At 37.8% G+C, this 27,319-nt stretch overlaps 1 protein-coding gene across 2 annotated transcripts in view; it reads right to left on the reverse strand.

Moving 5' to 3' along the window:
• Window positions 1–27,319, reverse strand: part of Cltc (clathrin heavy chain) — a 62,091-nt gene that overhangs the window by 17,898 nt on the left and 16,874 nt on the right. For both annotated transcript variants that reach the window (XM_027426351.2, XM_027426353.2), the window contains exons 2-14: window positions 22,903–23,110; window positions 19,338–19,606; window positions 18,669–18,830; window positions 16,620–16,733; window positions 15,831–16,004; window positions 13,233–13,430; window positions 12,009–12,209; window positions 9,673–9,825; window positions 8,969–9,091; window positions 7,321–7,458; window positions 6,552–6,716; window positions 6,287–6,467; window positions 4,724–4,887 (exon numbers count right to left, since the gene is read on the reverse strand). In XM_027426351.2, the coding sequence (XP_027282152.1) occupies window positions 4,724–4,887; window positions 6,287–6,467; window positions 6,552–6,716; window positions 7,321–7,458; window positions 8,969–9,091; window positions 9,673–9,825; window positions 12,009–12,209; window positions 13,233–13,430; window positions 15,831–16,004; window positions 16,620–16,733; window positions 18,669–18,830; window positions 19,338–19,606; window positions 22,903–23,110 (2,250 nt within the window). The remainder of the gene's footprint in view (window positions 1–4,723; window positions 4,888–6,286; window positions 6,468–6,551; window positions 6,717–7,320; window positions 7,459–8,968; window positions 9,092–9,672; window positions 9,826–12,008; window positions 12,210–13,232; window positions 13,431–15,830; window positions 16,005–16,619; window positions 16,734–18,668; window positions 18,831–19,337; window positions 19,607–22,902; window positions 23,111–27,319) is intronic.

Consider the following 27,319-nt stretch of genomic DNA (forward strand, 5'->3'; position numbering starts at 1 on the left):
AATAGTTCAGCTGAATTTGTCGATTGGTTTAGTCACTATCCTCACACAGGTGGTACAAAAGCTCACATTTGTTTCAAACTAATGATTTCTTCTCTAGTCCTCCCCAATACCAAGCTATACCCCAGGCTCTAACAATCTACTATAATTAAGTCTACAAAGAGCACTGTGATAAAGGCCATGAATTAAACACAACATAGAATTTAAAGAAAAGACATCTTTAAATTGCCAACTGCTTTCATCATTACAAAGATGAAGCTACAGTCCTACTTATATTGACAGAGGTTTTATAGACAGGGAAGGGTAAGACCTGTGTGGGGCAATTACCTGATACATGTCCTGTTATATTCCACAGACATAAGGTACAGCACAAAAAACAACAGTTTCCATCAGGAATTCATTTACACACAGTGACACATCCCTCAATAAATGATTCCTCTAAGAGTCAACTAAGGCAGCAGAAACTAAGCAGGATAGGACTTTTCCCAATGGTAGCCAAATCTTTTTAGGGTTAGAATAAAATGGTTCTTTTGTCTTTTGATTTTCCCCTCCAGTATTGGGATTAGGCTAGAAAAGTATTCTACCACTGATCAATGTTCCCAGACAATTCAAATGGTTAAGATTAGACTCTAGCTACCCAATTATAAATCACATGAAGCTTAATCCATGAAAGCTTCAGAAAATATCAAAAAAATTTGTGAGCTAAGCTAAATTGAAAGAATAAAAATGGCTATAAATTTGAAGTCAAAGTTCAGTTACAGGCTGTTCACATTAAGGAAAGTCAGTGTATGAGCATTTCAAAAAATGAAAACACTACTAACAGCTGCTTCAATTATTTCTAGAAAGGATGTCTGCTTCTACAAATGCAAAGTTTCTAGGCCAACTTTCCCTCCTAAATAAACATTAAAAAAATTCAGTGAATCTCTGTGCACATAAAACACAAGCTTCATCACTTAGTGGAATAACATACAAGCAAATCACTTAGCTATTTCATTCTTAACAAGAACTGTGGCATTTTCTTGTTTGTCTAAACCTTCATAACGTGCATAAAATGTAATGCTGTACATTTCCAAATATTTTACTTTTAATTATGTGTATAGTGATGTGTACGTGTATGTAAGAGCGAAAAGGCCAGAAGCATTGGATGCCCCTGGGGTTACAGGTAGTTTGTGAGAACCCGACACATGGGTTCTGGGGATTGAATTTGAGTCCTCTGGAAGAGCAGCAGGCACTGTTAACTAATAAGCCATCTCTCTGGTCCCATGTTATCTATACATTTTCAACTGTTTACTAAGTTATTAACCATTATTCTTCCTAGCAGCCATTTTAAGACAAAAACTGGAACTGTGTAAATTCATGTAGAGGTTTTTTACAACATGAAGGTAACAATGATTTGCCGAGTACTTATGTATCAGGCTCTTAAGTAAATGGTCCTGTGTCTCAAGAACACTGCCACGGGGTGAGGAGAGACAGGCTTCCTTCAGAGCACAGGGCATTAGAGTGACAATGAAGCAGGACAAGAAGAGGAACTAGTAAAGATATTCTATTGTTTGCCCATCTAGAGGCTAGAGGACTTCAGGTGACATTCCTCAGGAACACTATTCACCTCACTTAAGACAGTCTTTTCATTGGCTTGGAGCTCACCAAGGGATCCACCTTGCTAAGGCTTACAAGCATGAGGTATTACATCCAATATTTTCACTTGGGTTTGGGATCTGCCTCAGGCCCTCATGCTTGCATGACAAGCACTTTACTGACTGAGCTATTTCCCTAGCTCTAGTAGTTTCTATTTTAGGTCGAGTAACTTGAGAAAAACCTCCATGACATTTGATCAGAAAGCAAAGGTCAAGGAATAAGTTATGAAGGTCTTAGAAAAAAATGGTCTGGGGCAGATGCCAAGCTTCCAACACGCTAGTTCCAGAGCAGTGAGTCACCCAGGAAAACTGGGGCAATTCCAGGAGACAAAGCGTGTTATAAAGTAAGATAAAGGGAGCAAGGAGTAGATCATGGGTCTGAAAATAGTTCCACACTACAGTTTGCCATATCTGGCTTAAATTTTGAGATTTTTTGAGACAGGGTTTCTCTGTGTTGCTTTGGAGCCAGTCCTGGAACTCAAGAGAGGCAAGGATGGATGGCCTGTCTCTGGGATCAAAGGCATGCACCATCACCGTCTGGCTATAAATGTTGTTTTTTAAACTTGAGAATGCCGTACTTAAGTTGCTATGACGTTAAGTTTACCTGTTTTAACATAAAAGACAACTCAAACATTACTTCCCAAGGCTGAAGAGAAATTAAAAGAAAAGATGAGTTTAATTACAAAAATAAATTCAACTAAGAATCTGATTGTATTTAAAAACAAAAACAAAAAACAGAAGTAGATACTCAGGAGGAAGTGAGCCTCATCCTGTGAGATGGTGTGGGTGCACTAGCAGCACAGACCGACGACTCCTTGCATTTGGGAGGTTGCTTGGGAACCCTACCTAGAAAGCTTGATTTTTGGGATTATCATGCTAGCTAGGCTCCCCAGAAAAGTCACATGGGATAAAATGTGACTTATAAAGTGTATCTTTAATTGTACAATGTAAGACAATTTCAGCACTGACTATTTTGTTACATTAAAAACCCCTATGGGTTCAGCTATGTGACACAGAGATCAATTCAAGAGAACTAACTATACAGCTATGAACTATCTCCAAGTGATAATAGCTAGAGAGGTGGAAATGCAATTCTCATATAAAAATGGTTTCTGCTCAATCTAGAATTCTCCCAGTAGACAAAAGTAAAACATTTACATATGTGTGACAGTGGGAAAATGGTACTCTGTGAGTTTTACAGTTTTCCTGGTTTTTCATAGATAGCTACAAATTATTATTTTTCCCCCCAAAATTACTGGTAGGCCTGAGCATACTGCTAACAAGCAAAGTTAAATACTAAATAAATTAACAGTCCTTAACTACACTCTAAAACTTAGCATCCTTTAATGTATCATTTTTCACTCCAGCACAGATAGTCTTTACTTCTTTCCAACAGAATTCAGGCGTCACAAAACCAAGATTTCTCAACACCTCTTGATTTATGAATTATATATGATTAATATTTTCAAAAGAAAACTAAACTCAGGCAAATTTGATGCTAGAAATAAACCTGGATATTTTCTTAGCATACAATAAAGGATCCTGAAAATGATACCAAAGGTAAACTGATAAAAAAAAAAAAAAAATCTAAGTGAGGAGCTGGCAAGATGGCTCAGTAGGTAAAGGTGCTTGCCACCGAGATTAACTATCTGAGCTCTAGACCCAGGACTCCATCATGCAAAGACAGTACTGACTCCTAAGAGCTGACCTCTGACCTCCACGTACTTGCGTAGGCACAGGAACACCACCACCAACACAAAATGAAAGCATAAATAATGGTTTTAAACAGAGCAAGAGACAGTAAAAGAAAGGAAAGCTAAGCCAGGAATGATGGATGTGGTTTGTCACCTATAACCTCAGCATTCTGGAAAATGAGGCAAGGCCAGCCTAGACACTGTGAAGTGAGATTACATTCTCAAAAAACTAGGAAGGGGGCTATGTTAAGATGGCTCAAAGGATAAGGGTGTTTGCTGAAAAGGTGATCTGAGTCTGATCCCTGGGACTCACGTGACAGGACGAAACTACCTAGTACGAACATCACGTTACCCAGACAAAAAATTTAAAAGGCAGTAATCAAAATAAAATAAAAACAAAATAAAATAAAACAAAAATTGGGCCTAAAGAAACAAAAAAGAAGCTGGGTGGTGGTGGCACACTCCTTTAATCCCAGCACTGGGGACGCAAAGGCAGGTAGATCTCTGAGAGTTTGAGACCAGCCTGGTCGACAAGAGCTAGCTCCAGGACAGCCTCCAAAGGCACAGAGAAACCCTGTCTCGAAAAACCAATAAAGAGAGAAAGAGAGAAAGAGAGGAAGAGAGGAAAAGAGGAAGAGAGGAAGACAGGAAGAAAGAAAGAAAGAAAGAAAGAAAGAAAGAAAGAAAGAAAGAAAGAAAGAAAGAAAGAAAGAAAGAGAAAGGAAAAAAGGAATCAAAGCATTCTAAGGACTGGAGGTCAGGGTGATTACCTTCTTCCCCCATTTCAACACAAGGTCTCACCATGTAGACCAGGCTGGCTTGAACTCAGAGATCTGCCTCCCAAGTGCTGGCCTTACTTACACCTGTGTGTCACCATATGTGGAAAGATCGAAGCGTTCCAAAATGTATTAACAACAACTTTAAAAAAATGTTTTTCTTAAAACAGGGCACAGAGGTGCATACCTTTAATGCCAGCGCTTGAGAGGCAGAGGCAGGCAGATCTCTGTGAGTTTGAGTCTAGTCTGTGAGTTCCAGGATAGACAAGGCTATGTAGGGAGACCCTGTCTTAGATAGGGGGGTGGGGGGTGAGGGGGACGACCAACTAAAAACCCCAAAATGTTTTTCTTTAGAAAATTTTAAAAAAAAGGAAATTCATAGAAGATGAAACTGTTTTTCCTTCTTTTTAAACAGATGGTAGTTCTTAAGTACTACTTACTAATTTCCTTCCTTATTTCTTTAAAAACCACAGAGTATTAAGTTTAGAAAAAAATAACCCAGCACAGATTTTAAGAATGCTAAAATTTTCAAGTGTAAGGAAAAGATTTCCAAGCATGACTGAACCCTTGTACAACTGCTGACCCCTCACCATCCACACGCATGCAACTCAAAGCCACCTACCTTGAGAAAATTCTTAACTCGCTCAGGATCATAGCAGTTGCTTTCTCTGCAGATTCTTTCCACTTCTTTGATCTGCCCAGTCTTGCAAGCTGCTTGAATGTATTTAAAGTGCACATCTGGGTCCTGACTAAAGTTAACAATGGATCCCAGAAAATAAAAGAGACCTTAAAGAGACAAAAACAATTGGAATTAAGTGACATAAGCACATTTCCTTTCCTGGCCTTTTTGGTTTTTTGAGGCAGTGTCTCTCTATATAGTCCTGGATTTTATTGTGTAAGTCAGGCTGGACTCTAACTCACAGCAATCCTCCTGCCTCTGACTCCAAAGTGCTGAAATTAATGGCATGTGCCACCAAGCTTGCCTAAATGGACTCTAAAGAATGGCAGAATGAAAATTATTTAAGAATTAGAAGCCATCGTTATAGAAAATGTCCCTAATAAACTGGCTACTTAAGTCCAGTAAGAATACAAATTAATCCAGGAACCTGTTCAATAAAACAAACCTAAATTTCAAACCCTATAAAGTAGAAAATTCTGTTTACAAGCGTTTTTCTGGTTTTGGGGAGGCTTTTGATCAAGTTGTCCTTGAATATGTGACCCTCCTGCCTCATTCTTCAGATTGCTAAAACGCAGGCAAGTGGCTACTATGCCTGGCCCCAAAGTTTCAAATAGTAAGAGACCAATAGCAAAGCAAATACCACATTCCATATGAGAGATTTTAAATCAAGTATCAAATACCAGACGTTTTCCCACATATAAATAAGAGAAGACATGTAAAAGCAGTTTCAAAAGAATTTAGTGTGGTGCTGTTCAGAACTTTCTACAGCGATGACAGTTTCTCTCACCTAGACGACTGTCTGCTTCAGCCACTAACCTCCTGCGGCTCACCACAAGTTCAGCTAGACTGACTACAAAAATTTTAAATAGCTACACGTGGCCAGTAGCTACTGTGCTAAACAGTAAATTCAACATATTGTTAGCAAACAAAAACCAAAGTAACTTGCGGAATCTCCTATTCTACCCCTTCTACATAGAGCACTAATACCACCAAGACAGAAAAAAAGGTTAAGGAGGGACCAGGATTTAGCGAATGACCCTAAGAGCTGCCTAACAAGTGGTTAAATAAGTACGACTGATAGAACGAATGCTATTGTGACTTAGTGGGTAGAAGTCAAAGAGTATGCTGATTTTGCATACACAGACAGCTGCCATACAGTGAGCAATCACCCAGCACTAAGCACCTGCAGTACCAACCTAGCGAAGCACAAAATGCCCTTAGGAGAACTGTTTGCTATTTCAAGAGCCAGATCTATGCATGCAATATTCATGTAACTAGCTATCAGTATTTTCATTTATACAACACAAAGACAATACACATTTTTATCCCAAATTCTGCTTTTAATTCACTCATAAAATATCCAAGCAGATGGTCTTCTATACTGTATATCCATAGGATCTCACACACAGAGGCCATGTCCCATAAAATTTAAGTTTTGTGAAAGATAATTTCCAAAGGTTTGATTATATGTCTCTCTTGACTACCAATTCTTACATTCCTAATTACCTTCAAAACTCTTGAATGATTCAAAGAGTTCAATCAGAGACTGAGTTGATAGTTGTTCGTGATACTTAGAAGCCACTTGAACACAAATCTGTAGATTTTGACGAATATTGGCAGACAGCATGGCTCTGAGACATTCTAGGGAGTCTTCAACTGATAAGGAGCCAAAGTAATTCACTAGCCACTAGAGAAAAAAAAATGAATAATTAACTATCATCCAGTGCCAACATACCAATTAATCACAACTAACAGATAAGAAACAAAATACCTCAGGGTTAAGAAGATGGGTATGAACAACGGCACGTTTTATATCATACAAATCGGTGAAGTGTTCTAATGCACGCTGCAGTAGGCCCGCCTTTTCACACAGCTGGGCAATATGAGCCCGGTCATAGTGGGTGAACATCTGATTACCTAGAATAGCATCTGCAACCTAGAAAATCAGACAAGATGAGCTTGTATCACCTCCTCTTTACATCATACACAACACCCAAAAAGGACATTACAATTCAATACTGAATGAATGAAAAATATCAAAGGATGCTAGGTAAATTTTCTTCATTAAAAACACCTCAAAACTCTGAGTAAACATCTGAACTTCTGCTTAATCAATCATAACAGGATTGGAAGCATGACAACTATGTTGGCAGTTTAAATGTCAACTTGACATGGGCTAAGGTCATCTGGGAAGAGGGAAACTCAACTTTCAAAGCGGCTCTAGTAGACTACTGATAGGCAAGTTTGTAGGATGTTTTCTTGACTAATGATGGATGGGGAGGGGGGAAGCCCACCAGTCAAAGTGTCATCCTTGAACAGGTAGGTAGTCCTAGGTTACATTAGAAAGCAGGCCAAACAACCCAATAAGCGGTGCTCCTCCATGACTTCTGCTTCTGTTCCTGTCTCTAGGTTCCTGCCCTGACTTCTCAGTTATGGGGTGAAGAGTTTAAGATGAAATAAACCCTTTCCTCCCTAAGTTGCATTTGTTCATGGTGTTTTATCACAGAAACAGAAAGCCTAACTAAGACAACAACACATACCTGAGGTGCGTGCATAAGGTTCATCTCAAGCAAACGTGTCTGTAAAGGACCTTCAGAGGGGCGATTGTTCTTCAAAGCGTCAAGTAAGAAGGCGGTACATTGCTGGATTAGATTGTATTCCATAAAGACATCTACAATCTATTAAAAGAGAAAAATCAGGAGATATAAGATACTATTGAAGGGGTAGAACCAAATAGGGTGATCAGTTTAGGAGGAAAATATGAACAAACAAAAAAATGTGTATGTATGAAAAAGTCATGCTAAAACTCATTTTTTACATTAATAAAAATTTAAAAATTTCCAAAACATTATTGACAACACGCATACAAAATCAACATGATCTTTTTATGTACAAAAATGCAAAATACAAGTTCAAAGTTTTCTTATTTTTAACTGTTTTTTTTATATTTACTTATTTTATAGGTATGAGAATATCACATATAGTAATATGTGACTTGAGTTTTTGCATGTATGTATGTATGTATGTATATACATCACATGCATGTGTGGTACTCAGAGGCCAGAACAGAACATCATATCCCCTGGAACGAGAATTAAGGATGTCTATGAGCTGGGAATCAACCCTGGGTCCTCTACAGGAGCAACAAGGGTTCCATATTGCCGAGCCACCTCTCCAGCACCGCCTCACCCCCCACCCCACCAGATTTACAGAATATTATTTAGACAACCTGACCTCATACTTAAAATTATTGGAAAAACTAGGTGTATGAGTAAACCAGCTCCCACCAGTAAATGCTAGTATTCCAAGGGGCAGAGGTAGGAACTTCCAAACCAGTCTGGTCTACATATGAATTCCAGGCTTACAGAGCTACAGAATGAGACTTTGTCTTAAAACAAACTAAACCTAAAATAAGTTATTTAAAACGCAGTTACTTTGAGTAATGGTTTAAAAATAAGTTTTAAAAAAAATCAAAGGAAATACAATTATGAAAAGTTGACTTACACTTTTTTTTTTTTTTTTTTTTTTTTTTTTATTTTTTGAGACAGGGTTTCTCTGTATTGTTTTGGAGCCTGTCCTGGAAATCACTTGGTAGACCAGGCTGGCCTCGAACTCACAGAGATCTGCCTGCCTCTGCCTCCAGAGTGCTGGCACTAAAGGCATGCACCACCAATGCCTGGCCGACTTATACTTTTCTATATGCCCCTCTTTCCTCAACAGTAGCGGACACCACTGTTTGTGTTTTATCATTTATATACCACTACTTAGCCTTTTGGACAATATTATGTATATGATTTTTCATATATACTTCCCTAATCAAAATGGTGTTTATTTTAAAAATATTTACTGGGCCAGTTTAACAACTCAGTGGATAGAGGCTTGTGTGTGCAGCAGGCCTGACTACCTGGGTCCAAACAGGTGGTAGGAAAAGACAACTCCACAAGTTGTCCCCTGACCACCATACACAGGTGTGGCACACCTGTGCCTGTAATAACAGCTTTGAGATAATAAATATTTAGAAAATCTACACTTCTGCAACATGTTTTGGTAAGGTACTTGGGGTTTATCCTTGTAGGCACTCATAATTTGCCAGCTCAAAGTTTAGCTTATTCTTCTGAAGAGTTTGTAAGAGTTAAGACTCCCCCCAGCTCCATCTCTATGAACTACAGAGTTTTAACATGCCATTACCTGTGTGATATCAGCAAGAGGCTCTTCGTCCTGAACTAACATTTGAGCAAACTGCTGTCCCTGATCTGGACTGATGCGCATAACATTTCTCAGGAGAAAGATCCAGTCTGGAGTGTATCCAACCTACGAACAGAGACTTCAGTCATTTTTAAAGCATCTACAGCTTTTTCTGTAATAAGAATTACTAACAGAACTGCTGATACATATAAATTATTATATCTTTATGACATATTTGCCTAGATTATATAATTGTATTACTTCTAGTCAGTAGAAGACCATTTCAAAAACTATACTAACAATTTTTTTTAAAGATATTATTTATTTATTATGTATACAACATTCTGCTTCTATGTACATCTGCACACCAGAAGAGGGCACCAGATCTTATAACGGATGGTTGTGAGCCACCATGTGGTTGCTGGGAATTGAACTCAGGACCTCTGGAAGAGCAGTCAGTGCTCTTAACAGCTGAGCCTTCTCTCCAGCCCCCAATATACTAACAAATTTTTAACATGGCTCTGCTCTTAGAATTGTACTTGCATTCATGTAATGACACTAGTTATGGACTCTACATACATTAGTTAAGGAATTTTTTAAGTTCAAAGAAATTAACCAACAAAACTGAAGCAAGTTAAGGCTAATTTCTCTCAAGCTTTTTTTCCCCCCCATAAGTTTGTATTGATAATTTGTTCCACTGAACTCACTTTTTTAGCATATAAAACAATCTTCTGGACTTGACCTGTCTCTGCAAAGCACTGGATGACTTTATTCGGGACATTGGCCCTGAGGTACACGCTAAGTGCCAATGTTGGGTCCACAGATTTTACAAGATCACCCAGTTCTTCAGAACATTCCAGCTGTCCAAAGGAAAGAGAATTTGGTTAGTAACCCATTAGTTATTTCATAAACGAGTAGTTGGTGCTACTTCCCTATAAATACAACTCATATAGAAGATACTTACTCATTTTCCAAAAATATAAATGTGAGGATTTGGGTTTGGGGAACTGATACTGTACTCACAGGAATGGTTCTGTACAATTCTCCAGAATTCCTCCTTAAACAAGGAAGACAGCCACCAAAACTTTGCTTCTAAGAATTTATTACCTTGTTAAGAATATAGCTTTTCTTTATTGAAGAATCTTATACATCTAACTACTAAGATTCAAACATTATAGTCACGTTTACAACTTCTCAAAAACAATGTCACAAGTTTTTCTATTTGTATGTGCCCATGGAGATCAGAAGAGGACATCAGATCCTCCTGTGGAGCTGGAGTTTGAGGTAGATGCGAGACATATGACATGGGTGCTAGAAACTGAACTCATGTCCTCTGGAAGAACTTAATATATGCTCTGAACCACTAAGTTATCTCTTTAGACCCCAGATAATATAACTTTTGATGTAGTAATGTCAATGAAAATGGACAATGTCTGTTAGCCTATAATATTAACACTTCTAACACTTAGAGGCTAAGGCAGGAGTACAAGACCTGCCTGTGCCCCAAATGGAGACATTGTCTCTAAATAAGTAAAGTAATTAATTTTAGAAATTAAGCCAAATAACCCTTAATTATATATGGGCTATTTTAAAATTCTAAGGGTAATTTTTAAACTAGACTATAACATTTACATTTCAAGAGCCTAAGATCCATCTTTTACCTTTTCTTTTAATTTTAAGATTTGAGATGGTAAGTCACAACACCGAATTTACAAAGTCAAATATACACAAATTAAAAATTTTCCAGGTAGTTTATAGCAGATACACCTTCAAGTCAGCTTCCTAAGAGTTCTGCTTTGAGGCTAGGTAGTGTCCTTTAATCCCAACACTCAAAAGGCAGAGATAGGTGGATCTCTGTGAATTCGAGGACAGCCTGATCGCTACACAGAATATCTCAAAAACAAAACAATATTTATACTTTGTATGAGTTTCAACACTCCCCCCCCCCACTTTTTTCTTTCTTTCTTTCTTTTTTTTTTTTTTTTTGCAGTTTTGGGAACTGAACATACTAGGGCCTTTATATTCTAAGTAGGTCACTCCTCTGCCACTAACCCACACTACTCGTCCGATTTTCTACATTATTCTATATAGACTCATGAATGCCAGAGACTATGGGGGTCAGGCTATCAGATTCCCCTGGAAGTTACAGGGAGTTGGGAGCAGCCAAACATTTGTGCTGGGAATTTAACTTGGATCCTCTGCAAGAACTGTATGTTCTCTTAACCACTGAACCATCTCTTGTGTCCCCATGGTAACTTTTTAAAAAGAGTAACCCTTATAACTCAGCATTCAAAGAAGTTCTATCAATCTATACATCTTAACTGAACATGCTAACTAATGACCAATGAACCAATTTTACTACAAATGAGTCCCATGCGAGTACAAACAAAAGGTAATGATATTCAAAATACTAAAAGCCTATTATATAGATCAATTCAGTTATCTTGGTTGTTCCCATCCTGTTATCTTATGAAACTAGACTAGCTCTCATATATGTTAGCTTAGCTATTCTTTAGTAGAGAATGGTATGTGGCCAAGCCTCTCAAGTCTGAAATAAAATCCTCTATTTTTCTGTAAAACAAGACTAGCTGTCTTGTAAACACATGAGTGATCTTACATTTTATTTAACATGTTCTCCCTGCATACCCAAGTATGCTTACCATCATCAAAAATTACAATGTTGATGGGTTTATAAGTTCTTGTATAGAGAGCAGGAACTACGAGGCATGCCTATCAAGAGTGAGATGAGGAAGTTCACATGTTGAGCAATGTCAGATACACTGACAAATATGCCTGTACAATGAAGTAAGCATCTCATGTGAAAATTTTCCAAGGCCAAAAAATAGTAACTCACTTCTAGGCTAGTAGTTTTAAAGATAAAGCAACAATCCTAGATCACATTTTAAAATGGCAAGGTCTCTTCATGTTTATTTCCACAAGCAACAAATAACAGATGGACATACTCTGATGGAAACTAACAATGTTAACTTGTTAACATGGTATTTAATCAAAGGAAAAGTCTATCAATATGAATTAAAAGTACCTTATCTTCTTTCAACCATTTCTCCAAAAGCTGTTTTCGCCCTTGCTGAAGTACAGGTCTACACAACTCTAAGGATTCATATTTGTTCAGCTGGCCCTGGTCCAAAAGGATTCCAAAGTACTGAAGGAGAGGTGAAGTTTGACCTGGCTGAGCTGGGACACTCTGGAATCGACGGATGGTGTCTGGAGTACGAAGGATTCCCTTTAAGAAGAAATATTAAATATTCCTCAGTGGCTCAATCACACTACTAAACCTATAGGTCTCTGATGAATCTGAACTGCATATATGACCTATTAATTCCACCTTCCAAATATTCACCATAGTGCAGGTTCAATAAATGCCTGCCATATAGCTGGCTCAGGGTCACAAAAATGATTCAAAATGAGAAACATGCCAAGGTAATTAATTATGTCAGTGAATGAAACAATAAGCACAAATGGGCTTCCCAGGGAAGAGCACACCAATTGGTTATCTACTTTCTAATCGTCAGCCTTGAAAACATGTACTTACAGGTAGGATTATAGACTGAGAAGGTTGGATTTATATATTTAGAAATATATTCATATACATATATGTATGTAACAACAATTAACAAAGATATGAATTTGAAAGGGAGCAACAAGGAGGGACATATGAGAGGAATTGGAGGGACAAAGGGAAGAGAAAAATAAGTAATTACATTATAAATCTCGAAATGTTTTTAAAAAGTTAAAAAGGATAAACATAATCATGAAATGGTAACCACTAAGTCATTAAATCAAGTTCAATTAAGTACAAATTTCATAATTAACACTGGTTAGGAATGCAAAGTTTTAATTCAGTTCTACATAAAGCAATATAAAGGCTTATAGGAATAAATTCAGTTCATTTTTCTAAAAACTCTACTGACTACAAATTGAAGAACATATGTTTAGTGATTAACTTTCCAAATTAAAATAGACAGCCATCGTTTATGAGGCCAAACAGTATTGTACTTTAGTAATTGGACATAGCTGCACCTACATCCATGATAGGTCTATAGCTCATAGCCTTGTTAAGATTCTGGGCTTTTAACCATCAACTCTAGAGACACTGAGAATTAATTATCATATTCTATTAGAGGAAAAACATAACTGTAAAGTGGCTAGTTACTCTTACAAAGCTGGTTCCTCTTCTAGCAGTATCAGAAACAGAGAGTATTAACAATCTCTCAATCATAGCAACTTCAATTTCCTAACAATTTACCTTTGGTGCATTAGCAGCCACCTTTGCAGCCTCTGAGTAGTTTCCTTGGGCGAAAAGAGCGTTAAATTTCCGGGCAAAGAGTTCTTCAGCACCAGCTAAGTTGTTGCGCACAGCCATTCTCAGAGCCAAATCAGGATTTTGTAGGACATTGGTGATGTAAGGAATTATGTTTTCTTCTTCCACACAAACTGACAGAACCTGCAATTTAACAATTAGAGAATGTTAAATCTTTTTAGACTAAGTCACAAAGGTAATCAAGTTACTTTTGTGAAATTCTGACACTTGCTTGTTTTGCTACCATGATAATTTATTTCTAGAACCTTTGCTATCGATGCTTACAGTGTATGGTAAAATTACAGAAGGACCTCAATAGCAGAAAGAAGGAAGCACTCCCAGTTCTATAGCTCCTGATCATCAAATCATCCCTAACCAACTCATTCTTGAATTCTGCCCCCCCCACCCAAGAGAGACATATATAACTGAATATATAGATGAGAACTACATAATTTTTTTTTAAAAATCACCTTTTGGTCGGGCAGTGGTGACTCACGCCTTTAATCCCAGTACTCAGAAGGCAGAAGCAGGTGGATCTCTATGAGTTTGAGGCCAGCCTGGTCTACAGAGTGAGTTCCAGGAAAGCCAGGACTGTTTCACAGAGAGACAGGAAACCCTGCCTTGAAAAACCAACCAACCAAACAAAAACAACAACAACAAAATAATCTAGAGGAGAAGCAGTAAATAACAAAAGCAATATAATACTAACTTTTAAGAATTTTTTTTTTAAAAGATTTTATTTATTTATTATGTATACAACATTCTGCTTCCATGTATATCTGTACACCAGAAGATGGCACCAGATCTCAAAATGGATGGTTGTGAGCCACCATGTGGTTGCTGGGAATTGAACTCAGGACCTCTGGAAGAGCAGTCAGTGCTCTTAACCTCTGAGCCATCTCTCCAGCCCCCTTTTAAGAATCTTAACCATCTTAGTTAGAAAATAAAATCCGTCCCGGAAGAATTTTTTCTTGTTTCAAGACAACACTCTCACAGAGTAAGAACCACTTGCTAGACGATATGAAGAGTTGTCAAATGTCTCAAACTCAGAACAGTTATTATCAACTGGATGATATCCTACCCAACTGGGTAACTTTACAGACACCACAATAGGTACTTTAACATATGACCTTCTCACATTAAATATTCAATAATACTTAGGAAGTTAAGAAGTGGGATTAGGTAGAATTCTTATCTCTGTAGCTGATGAATCCTATCTTGGAGATAATAGGGAAAGAAAACTCTAGAAAAAGGAGTTTATCAATTTGTAACCAAAACAGTTTTTTCCCCCAGAGATTTACTTCTTTTGATAATAAAAATATACACACTTAACTGGCTCTAAACCAAATAGTTTCTATGATACAGTATTAAAAAGATTTTATTATTATATACTGTAGTGTTTATGTTAATTTTTTTGGTGATAAAACTTTTAAAACTAAATACAGGTGATGGAAGGATGGCCCAGTGGCTAAGAGCACTGGCTGCTCTTCCAGAGTACCTTGGTTTGATTCCCAGTATCCATATGGTGGCTCACAACCGTTACTCCAGTTTCAGGGGTTCTGATGCCCTCTTCTCATCTCTACAGGCACCAGACATACATGCAGGCAAAATACCCAGACATATAAAATAACAAAAACTAAATAATGATTCATGCCATTCACTAAACCTAAAAAGAGGTTAGTGAATTAAAAATTAATTAAAACAAATTAATTTGTTTTTGTAATTAAAACAATTAAAAAACAAATCAGACAACAACCTTTCTATCTATTTTTATTAGGATTTGTGGGTTTTTTTTTTTTGTTTTGTTTTTTGTTTTGTTTTTGAGGAGGGTTTCGAGACAGGGTTTCTCTGTGGCTTTGGAGGCTGTCCTGGAAGTAGCTCTTGTAGACCAGGCTGGTCTTGAACTCGAACTCACAGAGATCTGCCTGCCTCCTGGCTAAAGGTTTTATTATATCTAGGGGTTTTTGTTTGTTTGTTTTTTGTTTCTTTCGAGACAAGGTTTCTCTGCATTGCTTTGGAGCCTTGTCCTGGAACTCTCTCTGTAGACCAGGCTGGCCTCCAACTCACAGAGATCCACCTGCTTCTGCCTCCCAAGTGCTGGGGTATGCCACCAACACCCTGTTTTATTAGTTTTATGTTTTTTGAAACAGGTTCTTGCTATGTAGCTTTGTCTGGCCTCCAACTCACAGAAATCCCCCTGCCTCATCCTCCAAGTATGGGGATTAAAGGCATGCACCATGCTGGATTTTATATAATAATCTTTTTACATATATTTAGCACATGAATGTGTATAATCATGCACCAACACACACACACACACACACACACACACACACACACACACACACACACACTAATACAATTTTATTAGCTTTAATCTTCACCTTGAACAGATGTCTAAACTTACATCTGCTATTTTATATCCTTTGACCCTCATCTCATTTCTTCTCTTTGCCTTCCCCCCATGATATCCAAAATTACCTTTGGAAAAAAATACGATAGTGATACTTGTTACTTAGATGCTTTTGGTAAAGGTTTTCTTACTTGTCCCTTTCTGTTGACTCCTATTATTCCAGCTGTGGCTTCATGAGGTGCAGTAACGAAGATCGTTTCTCCACTGATTCTGTTCATGTAGATGCATGTGCCAGTCTCAAGATCATAGAGGTGGATATAACCATACTTGGTAATCAAGAACACCACATCATGCTTTTCACTTATCTGAAGAGAAAATGAAAACTTTCTATAAAACTTTGTCATGAAACTTAAAAGAAAAATGCTAAGGTAATATTAAGGTTTCTTTCATTACAGCTTGTTATTTATATGTGGGATAGCCAAAGCTCAAACATAAAACACAAGAGAACGTAATTCTGACAACTTAAGATAACCCAATTTACTTATTACATGAAAATAGGAGTCTTATTTTGCCAAGTTTTATTAATAATTTTTATTTTATTTTACAGTAATTCTTTTTAAAATTATTTTTTTTTTATTAGTTCAAATTAGGAACAAGCTGGCTTCACATGTCAATTCCGTCCCCCCAATCCCCTGCCTCATCCACCCTCCACTCCCCAGGCAGGGTAGGTCCCTAGACGGGAGCTCCCCCAAAGTCCACCATATCATCCTGGGCTGGGTCTAGGCCCTCCCCCATGTGTCCAGGCCTAGAGTGCATCCCTTCACGTGTGATGGACTCACAAAGTCCCTTCTTACACCAGGGAAAAATACTAATCCACTACCAGGGGCCCCCAACAGTAATTCTTTTAAGTACCATTCATATCAACTATGAACAGGATTTAAATTGAGATTTTTAAAAATCCATTTATTTTGATGAAATACCTGCATTGCAACAGGAAAGTCATTTTGTGCTTCTGGAGGAAAGAAAACATCTACTGCCTTCTTTGGGAAGGGCTGGTTCCCTGTGGGTGGTGTACCAACTTCAATGATATGCAACTGTTCAAAGAAAAGAAAATTACTATCAATCTAAATCATGTATCAGCTAGTCACTGCAAGTTTCTGAAGCCCCCCAAATGGAAATAACCAAAACATTCTATAACCAGTTAACTTATTTGATCCATCTATACTGTGGGATACTCCTCCATAAATTAAAACTGACAAGGAGGACACTAATCTCAAAGTCACACATTTACTTTATGATTTCTTTTTTGTTGTTGAAACAAGGTCTCACAATGTTGCCCTGGATGGCCTGGAAACAATATTTAGGTCAGGGTGGCGTGGGACTCACAGAGATCTGCCTGCCTTCTGAGTGTTGGGTTTAAGGCGTGTACCACCATGCTCAGCTATATACCGTTCTTGAAGTGTCAAAATTATAAAGGTAGGAAGTAGCTCTGACTTTAAAGTCATGATGGGGCTGCCAAGATGGCTCAGTCGGTAAAAGCAATTATGGAATAGGCCTGACCACCTACCTAAATTCAATCCCTGGAAACCATGTAAAATAGCCAAATACATCTGTAACTCCAGCACTCTTAGGACTACATGAAAGGTAGAGGCAGGAGGATCATTTGAGCCTCCTAAGTGCTAGGATTCAAATCAGTGCCAATCTCTTTCTTTAGTCTTGAAAACTACTTACTAGGGAGACTAGGGAGACATGGGGTGGAGAAGTGTAAAACAAAGATGAAGTTAGGGTCTTTCTGACTCAGGGACAGAGGACAGTACTCTACAAATTCTGGCAGCAAGTAGAGCCAGTCTTCCATTTTAGAAGCAGCAAACCGTTGTTTTCCATGTCTCTCAGAGCTAGGATGCAAGTTATGTGACTTTGCCTATACTGGACTTCAAAGAGGGAGCTCAGGACACCAGGCTATTTTAAGACTGAGGGAGAGTCTATCTACTGTAGCAGTGAAAATAGCAGCAAACTGAGTCACCAGGCATCCAGCAGTGCAGGCGCAACAAAAGCACAGCATGATTTCTGGCTGGAACCCTGGCTACTACCCAGTTTTTCTCATTTCTCATTTCCCACATTAAGTGATACAGCTGTCCTAGCTACTGCCAGGTATCCAGTATCCTGTCAATAAATTTTTTATACTCTAATCAACCAGACCTTGTTTCTGCTGTCCTCAACTACGAATTCTAATACACAAAGTGCTTCAATCTGTCTAGGTAATTTCAATGTACAGCTAGGGATGAGACTCTCCAACTTAAGCTGCTGTCCATTCCATCGATATCAAGTCACCTAGGGGATTTAAAAAGGACAGCACTTAACGAAATTAGACCTCATCTTGGGCAATACTTAACGAATCAGACTGTAGACATGTACTGCACACACAAATGGGTATTTTAGCAACTCTAATGAGTCTATGCAGAATAAAGTGAAAGACACCAACAAAAAGCTTTTGATAAAGGCAATCAAAATAAAGAATACAAAAATCTCAAAGCTGGGCACAATGGTACAATCACAGCACTCAGAGTCTGAGGCAAGAGGACCAACTTCAAAGCCAGCCTAGGTTATATAACAAGATACTGTTTAAAAAAAAAAAAAAAAAAAAAAGTAAGATGTGCCGGGCGGGCGTTGGTGACACACGCCTTTAATCCCAGCATCTGGGAGGTAGAGGTAGGCGGATCTCTGTGAGTTTGAGGCCAGCCTGGTCTACCGAGTGAGTTCCAGGACAGGCTCCAAAACAATAAAGAGAAACGCTGTCTCGAAAAAACAAAAACAAACAAACAAAAAAAAGTAAGATCCACAGATGGCAGAACAGGAAATAATATTAAAAGAATGCTATCATTTTACACAAGTATTACTATACATACCATTTGTCAGTCACCACAAATCTGAATATTATGAAATTAGTAAGGAATAATGATGACTATTTTGAACTTAGATGACAGAGAGCAAAAACAGACTCACTAAAATAATTACCAGACAAAACTTACCTTCCCTCCTGCCTGACCCCGTACAGCAAAACAAAATAATGTTGATTCTTCTGCGTTTCCTTCCATCTTAAACTGTGCAAAGCTAGCTGCATGTCCTTCAATAGGCTGAGACACCTTCCTATCTACAGAGTAGAGCTGCATAGCTCCAACCACACGATTTTGCTACAAAGGATCAAAAAATAAATAAATTTTAGAGATCCAATGATCCAGTAGATCTCAGATTCAATTTGTGAAACAATTATAATACTTTGCCATCTTCAGCAGTACTTGTTACTGAGTCTCTCAATGTAGAGTTGACACATCTTAACTTAAAGTTTAACTCCAAACCTTATCTTATTAAAGCTTAATAAGACATGCCTCATGTGATCATCTCTTTACACCATCTTAATACAACAATACAGAAGTAGTCACCTTGCAGCACACTGACTCCATGATAAATCCTAAATCACTCAATCGCTACTTATCTGTAAGAATTAAAAACTGGTAAAAATACTGAAATTTTGTCAGCAATTTAATGTCAGAAAATTTAAGCCAGCAATTATTTTTAAAAAGAAAACGTCTTTCAAAAATCAGTCAAAAATCAACAATATTTGGTTTAAAGACCTAACTAAAGTGTATGTCAAAACAGTTTCTTAGATAACTTCTTTACCAAAAACTAAAAAATGTTACCTGTGCAGATATGCCCGTCAGAAGCAGCCACTTCTGCTTCGCATCTGTACGGTAATTGATAATCTGGCATCCTGCAAGGCTAGAATGACGATCAAACATTTTCACTGGCTGAGACTCTCCTTCCATACTCCAGTGATAAACTGCATTATCCGTAACAAGAGCAACCGTATTCAAGGAGATCCATTTCCAGAAGGTGACATCATCAGTCATGGTGTGGGCCTTCATTTTACTTTTCATTTCAATGTTAAATATTTGAAGAGTTTTAGCAGCTAAATACAGAATTAAAGAATAATGAAAACAGCGAAGTTCAAAATGAATTAATACCTACCTAGACTAGCCGTTAACTTCCAAATAATGTGATTCTATTCTAAGACTAACAACTAACTACACACAGGAGTCATACTGCTAGAGCTACAGTCACTGAGGAGCTAACAGCTGAGACCAAGCAAATCAATCTACACCTACAACCTTAAGCAAAACTCTTTTACCTCTTATGAACATGTCTGCAACACTCTAATCTAAACACATGACTTCTACAGGATTCTATATCCCAAATGAAAATGAGACTAAGGAACAGCTTCCTTACTGATAAAAAACAAAGCTGTAACTTTCATTACATAGTTCACACAAAAACTAAGATAACTGTATATACGTAAGACAAAGCAGATCTAATAGAAACACAAGGAAGAAATATCTACTTTTTAAAATGCAGTCATCTCTCATCCAACTTAATTTTTTTGGAAACTGCGTTTTGAAAAGAAGTTGTGCTTCAACTTTGCCATGTCACCACAGTGCATGCTACATTTAACTGGTCTAAGATACAAAGGGAAGTAGCAGTGCTGGAGAAAGGAAAGGGAGACAGGAAGGAGGGCGGTTTCAGATGCTGTTAATATACTGGAGGTGAGAACAAGTTCAAGCTTCATCCAGTTAAGACAGCCAGCATTTAGTAAAGGAGGGTGAAATTTGCTTTGAATGTTATAAATGTAGGGGCTTATACTTGTCATTTACAACTGGTCACTGTTGAAAAGGTGATTTCACTGATATCAACAGTGGTCAAAGCCCACAGCTATCGCTAGGCTATGAAGAATAGCCCTCGGAGACTGAGGATAACTCTATTCCTGAGCCACAGAGAATCTGCCTCCAAAAGGACAAAAGCTGTCAGAGTGGGAGGGTGACAGGGTAGGTAGGAGACAGACAAAGCCTAAGAAGCTTTGTGCCACAACCCATCTTACTACGAACAAAACCTTCTTCTATAAGGCCAAGTAGAGGACTCCCATCCCACATAGTTTATAAACCACAACCAGACTCAAGAAATTGTGAAAGTTATAGTCCTGTTTATAAAAAGAAGGCATGAAGTTTAAACTGGCTTCAGAGGGAAGCAGAATTTTGTAAGCATTTGCTTTTTTTTTGCTGCATCCTCCAACCTCCAGATAACTAGACTTTTATTCTGTTTTACATGAAAGGGGCTGGAGAACGTGTAAGTTTAAGGGTCTGGGGAAGGGAACAAGGGACAACAGCCATGATATAGACCAATAGACACAAAGTATAACATACTACTTTACAAAGCTATAAAAATTTCTCAATTATTCTTTTTATAGAACAGGACAATGACTAACACAATCTAATTTAAGGTAACTCACCATCTGCACACATAAGAAAGCATTAAGAAATGTGATAAGATAACAGTAACATTAAAAATAGAAAAGAATTTGGCAAAATTTAGTTGGTGCCCTTTAAAAAGAAGTGTGACGGATGCTAAGCACTTGAATTCAAATTATTTAAGGAAGCCAAAGGACATTTAAAATGTAGTATACTTTTAGACAGAAGCAAAATATATGCCGTCACAAAACATCTGGTTCCTGAAGACGAGATCAACCTTTCCCTGAGACAAATTCTGATGATTTGTTGACTATTCTATTCTTAGCTCCCAACCTGCCCACCATTTATTTCCAGCCAGTAGGCTAGGTTAAATATTGACACTCAAAAATATTCCAAAACATGTACCACGAAACCAGAAAGCTAGGGCTTCTAATTTTCTACTTTCAGTGATGATCCAGAATAAAATCTATGTGAAGGTTCCTAAATCCAGGCCACGTATGAGATGTTCAGCAGGGCATTTGCTACCAAGTCATCCCCAGGAGCCACATGGTGCAAGGAGAAAACAAACTTCTCCAAGTTGCCTTCTGACTTCACACAAAAACACACAAAATAGACAAAATGTTATAGAAAAAATTCTTAAGAACTCCCCAAAGTCAAAAAGCTCTCAATACTTCTAGACCTGATCATTTCTAATAAGAGTTATTCAACATTTGTATTATTAGAGATTAAAGGGTGTGGACATGGTGATACATGCCTCTGATTCCAGTACTAGGGAGGCAGAGGCAGGTGGGGCTTTGTGAGCTTGAAACCAGCCTGGTCTACACAGCAAATTCCAGGATAGCCAGGGCTACTGTCAGAGACTTACCTCACCAAAACAAAACAGAAAACAACCAAAACAAGCTCCCAAAGCTTAAATGATATGAAGGAAAGACTGGCTAAAACTTCAGCACTCTAGAAACTCATCCACACTTATAAATTACTGGGAATCTGAATGCTTTTCTCTTATTATTAAGAAAAACAAGGGCTGGAACATAATAGCTCAGTGGTAATCATTTGTAAACCTGCCATGTGAAAGCCTTGGGTTTAAACCTTAATTAAAGCAGGAAGGAAAAGGAGGCAATTTTAAATGCCATTTCAAAAGTCCAGTAGTTTGGCACCTAGTCTTCTTCTATTCTTAATTATTCTTAATAGAAATGTCTATTCTTCTATTACCTTAATTCCAAAGTTCAAAGGAAAAGAAAATAGGTTCTCAGATAATATGAGATGGTTTCAGTTCATTTAAATTGATAGGCAGTATAGTTCCCTTGGAAACAAGTTAGTTTGGCTGGGCCTAGTTGCCCCCACCTATAATCCCAGCCACTCAAGAGACTTGGGCAAGAGGGTCAAAGCCAACTTGGAGAGCAGAGCCAAGACTCAGCTAAAAATAAGCAAGAAAGTAAAGAAATAAACGATAGATAGATAAATAAAGTCAAAGAAAAGTGTGCAAACAATCTTGATTCCAAACTTTGGTATTCATTCATTCTCATTCTCCTCCACGCTCTCTGACCAGTGTCAATCAAGCCATTTTTAGAGCTTGATGATCTAAGTTCAAAGAAGCCTATAGCATAGAAAGGCACAGAATGGAGAAGCTGATCGTCAATAAACTCTGAAGTGCTTAAGTCCTAATATTAAGCTATGGCTTACTACAGAATAATACTTTCATTCCCTTATACAGAAATGCTTTTAGCTGTTTCATCATATCAGATATAAAACTTGAATGTATTTGTCCCAAAACGTAAAATTTTTCCAAGTGCATATATTCTAAGACATTTCACAAAAACATTCCATATAAAAGTCAGAACTGATCGCAGCTTTACAGATTTAATTAAATTTACTCAACATACTAAAAGAAAAGGAGCACACCAATAACTGTATTTGTATAACATACATATAAGAATTTCAAGAAAACCACCCACAATCTTTATACCTTTTAACGCAATCACTTTGCTGGCAGGATTCATGATGGCACTGTCTGCTGAGATTGGTCTTCGAATTGGATTACTGGGATCATTCATATCAATGATTACCACCTGGGCCTGTTCTCCTACTTTTTCTCTAATACAGATGAATTTGTCTGACTCCATAGTCAGGGTACTGAAGCCAATGTTTGCTGGGTTGATACCCAGGTTCTGGAGCTGAAAAGAAATATAGATCATGTTACCTAATGTGCAAGTAAAATTTGACATTCATAATATCATTAGTATAAATCATACTTTAACCATCAATACAAGTCCAATAGTGACAAGAATGGGAACGCAACAGAAATTCTTCATTGTCTTAAAAAAATTGCATTCACCTGTTGCAGTTTAACTTCATATTACAACTACAGAGGTTAGATAAGAAGTTAAAGAGCACCTTCTGAGTGCTGGCGTCCATGGTTCAGAGATTTATGATCATTATGTTTCTTGGTGAATTGTAAATCTTTGAACTATTGGACTCACCCTCTCCTGTTCCCAACTAACTTAGCACACTTATTTATCCCCCTCTATTAGGTTTCGGGGATCTGTAGTTTAAGGTAAAATAATACTTTAAAAAGAAAAAGAGTTAAAATGTCAGGAGTTCTCAAACGTGCAAAGAGTCAGAACAGACAATACAGGAGTGGCTCTGTCAAATGCCTCCATATAAGCAAGCAGTACTTACAAGGAGCCAGTCTAGAGAGTTCTCTCCAAGAGAAGCACATGCTGCTAATGCACAGGGGCGGGCAAATGTCTAAGGGAACTACAAGTACTTAAAATAGCATGGAGAGTATAGACTAGGAAAGGCTTGAGCAGGGAATCAAGACTATACAGAGAGGCAAGAAAGAATTGCTTGCTTAACAAGCTAAATTCACCTCCTAAGAATCCTGAACATACAATATAGATAGAAAGAGCTACTTAAGAATTTAAGCAGTTGTGCACGGCAGCATATGCCTGTAATCCAAGCAAAAGCAGGAGGAAATCTGAATTTGAGGCTAGCCTGGTCTACAGAGAAAGTTCCGGATAGCCAGGGCTACATAAAGAAACTGTTTTGAAAAACCAAAATGAAAATTAGGGAATTTTTGCTCTGTATAAATAGTAGACACTACAGTATTTGCTCAAAAACAGTAGCTCTAAAGACAATATATCTTTGAAAATAAGTGTGTGAGTACAGAAAAAAAAAAATCTCTATTGGAATGGATCACTAATTCTCTGGGTGATTAAATCCTTCTAAAAGAAACTGCCTGAAGGGCTGGCTCTACTAGCCTAGGCCAGATCATACCCCATTTCCCCCTCTCCCTCCATGGTAGCAAATTCTCATGGTATAAATTGAGAAAAAGCCCTTGTCTCCTAGCTATGTAGTTTCCTTTCACTGCACTGGCTGATCAATGTCAGCTGTATTTTATGGAATTCTTTTGTCAAACTCTTTTGCCACAAATAAACAGGCCATGATCTGAACAAGGTCCAGAATGAGTTTAAGAGCTTTCTTTTACTTTCACTTTCCTTTAATTCCTCAAATACTATTGGTATAACAAGTTAGAAAATGTAGTTATAAACTCAGACACAGCACCAGAGGGCAAAAAGCCAAGCAACTATCTAACCACTAATGGCATTAAAGTAGAACATTAACTAGCTTTACAAAATAAGCTCAAGATATGCTTCAATGCCAGGCAAATTCACAAGCTATAAAATAGGTAACTTATAATGACTATGGAATTGATTTTTACTTCTCTTTGACATTAACCTATTGGGTCAAGACAGAGTTTCTCTGTGTAGCCCTGGCTGTCCTAGAACTCACTCTGTAGACCAGGCTGGCCTTGAACACAGAGATCTGCCTGCCCCTGCCTCCCTAGTGTGCACCATTACCATCCAGCTTCTATTTTAAACTTCAGAACTGGAGAAAAATGAAGGGAAGTTGTCCCCAAATGTACAAATGGACCATGAGTGGGATTCAGCGAGGAAGTCTTTTCCTTGGGTAAACTAAGGAAAAACAAGTTATCTACCTCCTTCCTAAGGAGGAATACACATTTGTTTTTCAGAAAGAGGGCCATTAGAATCTCTCAAAAGATTCATTGTGATAGTTTCCTTTTCAATAGTTGGAAAAAGTGTTCCAATGGCTCAGAGTTCACACAGCTATACATATAAACACAGTACACCAACTTCTGAATTACTCCATGAGAATTATATGGCTCTCTCTCCCCCAAGCCTTCACCTACTGTCCTTTTGAATTTCAGATATCATTATTTAATAATTTCTTTGTTATATGAAAAATGCAGATTTATTTAAGTGTGTTAATCAGAAAGTAAAATTAAAAACAAAATAATTTAAGGAGCAGGATACAGTGACTGACAGCCTGCATGCAATGCCAGCACACAGAGGGTGAAGCACAAGGATTGCCAGGAGTTTAAGACTAACCCAGACTACAGAGATTCTGACTCAAAAAAGCTAAACAATAGGCTGGAGAGCTCTGCTTTAAGAGAATAGGTTGTTCTTCCACAGTACCTGGGTTTGATTCCCAGCACCCACATGTTAGCTCAGAACCATCTGTCAACAGAAGTTCCAATGGATCTGATGCCATCTTGTAGCTTTTGTGGGTATTAGAAATTCACATGGTGCATAGACATACATACAGGCCAACATTCATACACATAACACTTTTTCCTACTAAAAAAAAAAAAAAAAAATGATGCCAGGCAGAGGTGACACATGCCTTTAATCCCAGTACCTAAGAAGTCAAGGCAGGTGGGTCTCTATGAGTTCAATGCCAGCCTGGTCTACTAAGTAAGTTCCAGGACAACCAGGGCTACACAGAGATATTACTAATTGAACAGAAAAGGACTCCGTTCCTATCCTTCAATTTCAAAGGCAACTCTAAGACAAGAAGCCACTATTGGTTGTAGTTCCCTCTTGAAATCGTATTATTTGTCTTCAAAACAAAACAAAACTGAAATGTGTTGTCAGTTTGAGAATGACATCCTGAGGGTACTCTGGCATGGAACGAGAGTATTCAGAGCTCAGTATGGTTAGTAAGGGGTTTAGTCTAGTCTCAAGAAGCACATGTAAGGGCATTTTTATAAGAAAAAAGGGAACACTGGTGATGGGAAATCCATCCTAAACTGAAGAATGAGTCACAAGATTAAATATTTTAAGGATAATGGTGAAAGGACTTGATTATTCCAAGTGGCTGGGTTTGACAGCTTCTACCTGTGATTCTACTTAGGGAGCTAAGGCACAAGATCATTAAATATTAAATATAAGGCCAACCTGGGCTATATCACAAGATTTATCCCAGGAAGAAAAAAAAGAGACACAGCCAGAGATAGACATATAAAGAGTAAGAACAAGGGAGCAATCCTGGAAGAGTGAGTGTAAGAGACAGCATGAGAGAGAATCTAGAGAAAATGAATTTTGATTCACATGCATATTGGTCAGCATTCAAATGAAAAAAAAGGGGGGGGGGCTCATTACAGCTCTGTGATGCCACTTAACCCAATCAGTCTCTCATTCAAGTGATTAGCAATATTTTTCCATAGTACAATTAAGAATATAATTCCATTCTCTTTTTTTTTAAAAAAAGATTTTATTTATTTATTATGCATGAAACATTCTGCTTCTGTGTATAGCTGCACACCAGAAGAGGGTACCAGATCTCATAACGGATGGTTGTGAGCCACCATGTGGTTGCTGGTAATTGAACTCAGGACCTCTGAAGAGCAGTCAGTGCTCTTAACCTCTGAGCCATCTCTCCAGTCCTCCATTCTCATTTTTTCAAACAAAAACTAATAGGACAATGAACAAAAGCATACTAATTATCAACTGTTTCTTTCTGAGAAACACATGATCTTTGTAACCTGTAATTTGGTTTCTAGGCTAGATTTTGGTTTGCCAAGTGGCATCTCTTTAGGAGCAAAGCTTGAACTTAGCTTAGAAAACAGATTTACTGGTAATCAACCAATACAAAACTTCTGAGTACCCTGGAATTACCCATTTATAAACAATATGCAAACCTTTCCTTTACACACAAGCTATGTGTGGTGGTGCCCATCTTTACCCAGTACCCAAAAGGCAGAGGCAGGTGGATTGCTGTGAGTTCAAGGCCAGACTGATCTATAGAACAAATTCCAAGACAGTCAGGGCTACACAGAGAGCCCCTGTCTTTAAATAAATAAACAAACAAACAAACAAATAAATAAATAAATAAATCTTTATGGATCAAATTGGGAGAGGGGGGCACTTCAGTCTAAGATTCTATTGTAGCAAGATATAGTATTTCAAATTTTCCATACTCTAGACAGCAGACATTTCCTTAATTCAAGACAATTACAGTAACTTTCATGATTATAAAGATAAGTAGCATCGAAGACTAATTGCTTTTCTGGGTTCCCCATA

This window comes from Cricetulus griseus, chromosome 7 (assembly GCF_003668045.3).
Source record: "Cricetulus griseus strain 17A/GY chromosome 7, alternate assembly CriGri-PICRH-1.0, whole genome shotgun sequence".
Classification (NCBI taxonomy): domain Eukaryota; kingdom Metazoa; phylum Chordata; class Mammalia; order Rodentia; family Cricetidae; genus Cricetulus; species Cricetulus griseus.